Below are 5,474 nucleotides of genomic sequence, written 5' to 3'. Positions count from 1 at the left end.
AAAACCATTTTTTAAGTGAACTCTCTAAGCAGGGTTAAATTGTGTTATATAGTATCATATATACATTTTTGCTGTGTGCCTTTTGTCCTGTGTCTTGCTAATTTCATATGAAGGTCCAAAAAAAAAAAAAAAACACGTCGAGATACAAATGCGGTAATCATCACATTGTAAATGGTATGATTCGAAGGGGGGGGGGAAAAACAACAGGGAGTGAAATTCGTCCCCCCACTGTCAGCCCCCTCCACATTACAAGAGCTCATACCTGTGTGTATATGTCCTCCCCCATTCTACTCGCGCAGATATGTCATTTGCACCGTTTTGTAATATGTTCATTTATGCGTTGATCTCCTTTCCATCCGAGCAGGGTAAGGCGCGCCCTGGGTATAATATGTGGTCGTTCTTGGCCGGTGCGTCTCCTCTCCGTGCAATATATATATATATATGTACATATATATATATGTACATATATGTATATGCGTATGTAGCTGTGTAGTGTTATTGTATGCCTCTCTTCCTCCTTGCGTCGTCTCATTGCGGGCGCGAGATCAATCACTCTGCGTTTTCCTCAGGAGCTGCTTCCTCATTCGCGTTTTCACCCGCGGCCTCGTTCGCATTTCCATTCGTGTCGTTGTTTATCTCCTCCGTCACAGCCGAGTCTGCATTGTCATCTGGCGTCGCTACATCATCTCCACTGAGGTTTCCTCCAGCAGAGGCCTCTGCAACGTTGCTAGCTCCGGCGTCGTCAGGATTGTCTTCATTCAAAGTGTTCGCATTATCCGCCACGTCGTTAGCTGTGGTCTCTTCTGCGTTTGTGTCTTGCGTGGCGTCATTAACTTCGTTCATGTCATTCGCTTCTGCCTCCGCTCCTTCATTCGAGGCGACTGCATTGTTGCTTTCATCATTTTCATTCGATTCAACTTGTGCATCTGCATTCTCGGGTTCTGCCTGAGCACTAGTAGAATTCTCTGCTCCTTCTCCAGCAGTAGAAACCACTTCATCTTCCACGCGAGCTCTCTTATTTGTTCTAGCGTCACTTACAACATCTTCTACGTGTTCTTCTACTTCTTTATTTGCAACGTCCGTTCCATTTTCATCAGGCACCACCAGGTCGGGAATTTTTGCTTGGTGTTTCTCGCCGACGTTGATTTTGCCATCCACCTTGGACATGTACTTGCGTTTAGCCATGGTATATGCGCGCAGTGGTAGTAGTATAGTAGTTCGGGGTCAACGGGTTCTTAAAAAAAAAAAAAAAGGCAGTAGGGGTTCGGCTGCGACGTGGGGATATGTGTATATATATACTTACGTGTTATCTCTTCTCTTCTGTAACGCCTAGGAGAAAAATGGGAGTTGGAAAAAAAAAAAAACTTATGAGTCATGTACGTGGGTCAAGGCAGCACGGGTAAGATTATTATACACGGGCTGGGTAACCAACGTTTATAATAACTTAAAAAATGAATACCCTCCCCTCTAAACGTATTCTTAATCTTAAAGAGGTGATTGCTGCAGAAGCTTTTCTCTCCCTCTCTGTTAGGTGGTTTTTATTACTTGACGCGTGAACGGCAGGGGGGGGGGGGGGGGGGAAAAAAGAAAAAATCTACTTCAAAGTTCGAAATTAAAGAAAATAAAAAAGATTTAAACTAAAAAATTATTAACAGATTTAAAAAGCGGAAATATGCTAAGTTTACTTTGTAAGACTTGTAAAAAAAGAAAAAGTGGAGATCACGAAACAAAAAAAATTTGTCTGTTGAAGAAAAAATATGTGGTAGCAAAATAAAATATAATTTAAGTCAGCGAAGGTAAAAACAAAAAAGTTTTTTTAAAAATATTATTTTAAAAATTACATGTTTAAAATTTTGAAAAAAAAAAATAAAAAAAGCGATTTTTTGGATGACGTTAACGAATTTTATAGGATGCGGGACCATGGCAAGAGCAGCAAGCAGGTTGAAAAAAAATTATCAACTTTGTGATGGTGGGATGGACGACTGACCGATTTGACCTACTGTGTTTTTAAACTAACCACAACCAACCAACCGACTAAAAACTGAGAATGACAGCCTTAAATTTGCATTTTTTTTCTGTTCTTAAAAAAAAGGGAATCGCTTCTGCGTTCTCGTTCGCCACTTGTAGGGCGCACAACGGAGACGACTTTTTTTTTTTTTTTTTTTTTTGACGCCCTTTTGAAAAAGGAAGCTGTGGTGACGTTGTTGTGGTTGGTCCAGTCGGCGCCGCTGCATGCAGAAAAAGGCGACCCAAAAAAGATGCAAAAAAAAAAAAAAAAAAAACGCTGCCCATTACGTTCGTTACAAGGTGGCAAAGAAAAAAAAAGCGCGTCGAGCCAAAAACATTATTTATGGATGCATCCGTAATACGAAAATATTTACTTGAAAACTACCTCCATGCAGCGCCGGGGCGCAAGACGCCAAGCGCAAAAAACAAAAAAAAAAAAAAATATATCCCCATTTGGAGTTTCACCTCGAAAAAGGCACCCTGAAGGTCGCGTCGCTCTTATAAATGACGCCTCCCAAAAAGTCTTCCCCTGTCCAGGGCAACATTTTTTATTTTTAAAAAAAAGGGGGGAAAGAAAAAAAAAAAACAAAAATAATAAAAAAAAAAACAGAAATCAAAATAAAATAAAAAATAAAATAAAAACTAAAAAAAGGCCGAAACGCGGCTGTATAATGCCACCCAAAAACTTACATATAAACATTGTAGCGGCCATTAAAAATATATATATTTTTTTTTTTTATGTGAAAATGGGTTTAGGATGGAGATTGGCCCCACCGGCCATGCCTATTACAATATGTGTATTGAAACGACATACCTCTGCGCCGCACTTTTCGCGCCCGACAGAAGATTAAGCGTATTTTCTCCTTAACGTCTTTGGTTGAGGCAATTTTTTTCTTTCCTTCCCTCATATCACCCCTCTTCGCATGGTGAACACTTGATTGGGGATCCATGTAGCAGCTTGTGAAAAGCGGTCGTAATTATATATAACTGCTATTTTGTTCCACATGGAATGGCCCCACGAGGGTTTTTTTTTCTCCTTCACCATCGCCACGCTGTATACACTCTCTCTGTCATATGCGGTGGACTCAAATGTGTAAGGTATAATATATATTATATGTGTTCATGCCCCCACCACGTACCGCGGGGCAACAAAGTTTTACCACTCAAATGAACTGGCTAACTAGAACAACCTCCATTCCTTTGTTATGTCCCCACACTTGTTAAGGAATAAAAAAAAAAAAAAAAAAAAAAAAAAAAAGTCCCCCCAACGGGAGCATATTATATATAACACAAACAGATGGTAATTAGTTTAAGAAAAACTTAGAGTAGCACTTTGTGAAATTGTCGTTTCTTTCCACTTGCTCTTTTTTTTTTCTTTCTTCCTAATTGTGGTTACTTTTTCACCTGAGCGCCATTCCCCATGTAGAGGTTGCGCGACGCCCTTTTTTTTTTTTACTTACGAAAGAAGGGATGATCCCCATGTGAATAGCTGCATCGCTACAAACCCCCCACCATGGGTGATGTCAAGGAAGTAGAAGTGGAGGAGAAATGGAAACTACACAACGAGCAAGGTTAGCTGTGCAGAGGTCGGTGTGTAGTAATTGGTGAATGGATTCATCCGCTGTGTTGGCTGGGTTTCGCAAGAGATATAATAACCTTTCCCCTCTGCTCAAAAGTCGCTGCGCACACAACCCTCCATTTCTCCCCCCGACAGAACAACCCTCCATGCTGCAGACCCTATACGGCTCGATCATAGCCTCGACGCTCAGCAGAGTTCTGCTTTACCCACTTGACACAGTGAAAGTAAATAAACAAGTGGACACGAGCAACAGACAAGTGGGGGGTGCTGCCAGGCCAGCCAGCTATGCATGCACCTCCAATCGCCTGAACATAGGTAGAACCTGCTTTTTCCTCCCGGCCTTTATACAAAAGTTTGGATACAGGGGGCTCTACAGCGGTTTTGTGTAAGTGCGCACAGGAGAGTGGGGCAACGTCATGGGGGCATGTCTGATCCGTCTCACACGACTTAAGTCGCCCTTCACCCCCACCCCCTTTGCAGCTTCTCCGCCATGACGACCATCCCGGCGACGAGCCTCTACTTCTGCTGCTTCGAGTACCTCAAGTGGATCAAAATAAACTGGAACGACAAACTACGGGACGAGAAAACGGGGCCAGGACAAACTACCAACTCATTGAGTTTTGTGAATTACTTCACCATAGGTATGGCTCCTTCTTGGCCGTCTTCACCATAAGGCGTGGAAAAAAAAAAAAGGGGGACCTGCGGGAATCGCCTTCCCCTCTCTGTGCTGTGGTGGCCATCACACAGTGTTATTCCCCTCCCATTTTCTATTTCATTTCCCCCCCCTTACCGCTACCCGACATGCAGCTTTCCTGGCCGAGGCCATGTCCTGCGTCCTGTTCGTCCCAATTGATGTTATTAAGGAGAGGCTACAGGTGAGTAGGTCGATTAGTGCAGTACACCATCTCTCCTATACGCTTCTCACACCCCTACCATGTTGTCCCTTAACGTGGGGTCCCACATTTTTTTTTTTTTTTTTTTTTTTTTACCCTTTTCCTTTTTTCCCCTCATTTTGAAGGCGCAACGGTATTTGCAACTGAAGGAGTACAAGACGTCCTATCACCTGGTGAAGGATTTAATTCGCAAGGAGGGATTCTTCAGGGTAATTTTTACGCACTATGAAGAATGGATAATTGAATGGGGTTGTCTCCCCCTCCGTGGCAGTAACTAACTTCATGTGCTGCTTTTCTTTTTTCCCCCCCCCCTTCACAGATGTACAGAGGCTACATCTCTACCTGCTTAACCTATGGCATGTTTGGAGGCTCATTCTTCTTTCTGCAAAATGTAAAAAAAAGGGTCCACCCCGTTTCGGCGTGGCCAAAAGGGGATGCATATAACGAAGCAACCGAAATGAGCTGCACAAGGGGGGCGAAAATGTCTTATGAGTTTGTGACTGCCCGTTTTGTTCCCGTTTCGCTACCTGTATATAATACACACACATAAACACAAGTACTTTAACCCCCCCCTCTCCATGTCATTCTCCACGCTTTCATTTCTGCCCCCCACCCCCTGACGCACCAGATGGGAATGGACCTCATGAAAAGATTAGAAATCGAGACATCCAATTTTAACAGCCTCAAATTGAATCTAATTTGTTCGATGCTGTCTGGAATTATAACTTCCCCTCTTGAAGTAGTTAGGATAAGGTATTAACTTTTTTTTTTTTTTTTTTTTTGAAAAAAAGTTAACTTTGGGAGGTTTTTTTTTTTTTTTTTTTTTTTTTTTACCTGACCCGATCATACACTTAACAACAGAAGCATATTCACATCACTTGCAGTTACATTTTTCCACGTGCCCTCCTCACAATTTCTTCACGTTGCCCTTGTCGCATAAATCCACTAAGGGATTCTTGTACTTCTTGTCCAAGTCGTTTTGAAAACTCATGACG

General features: G+C 42.3%; 2 protein-coding genes across 2 annotated transcripts; one reads left to right on the top strand and one right to left on the bottom strand.

The window, feature by feature from the left end:
* Nucleotides 1-549: 549 nt before the first annotated feature.
* On the bottom strand, nt 550-1,185 carry AK88_05379 (uncharacterized protein; the record flags this gene model as incomplete). Its single annotated transcript, XM_012482981.1, has 1 exon — nt 550-1,185. One exon carries the CDS (start codon nt 1,183-1,185, stop codon nt 550-552), a length of 636 nt encoding a protein of 211 aa, XP_012338404.1.
* A 2,335-nt stretch (nt 1,186-3,520) lies between these two features.
* Nucleotides 3,521-5,239, top strand: AK88_05378 (uncharacterized protein; the record flags this gene model as incomplete). Its single annotated transcript, XM_012482980.1, has 7 exons — nt 3,521-3,578; nt 3,722-3,971; nt 4,067-4,227; nt 4,394-4,461; nt 4,605-4,688; nt 4,799-4,870; nt 5,108-5,239. The coding sequence occupies 7 exons, from the start codon at nt 3,521-3,523 to the stop codon at nt 5,237-5,239; spliced, it is 825 nt and encodes a 274-aa protein (XP_012338403.1).
* Between the last annotated feature and the right edge of the window lie 235 nt (nt 5,240-5,474).

This window comes from Plasmodium fragile (genome assembly GCF_000956335.1).
Source record: "Plasmodium fragile strain nilgiri unplaced genomic scaffold supercont1.124, whole genome shotgun sequence".
Lineage (NCBI taxonomy): Eukaryota > Apicomplexa > Aconoidasida > Haemosporida > Plasmodiidae > Plasmodium > Plasmodium fragile.
The sequence above is the reverse complement of the archived record's forward strand: the minus strand, read 5'-3'. Positions and strand labels throughout refer to the sequence as shown.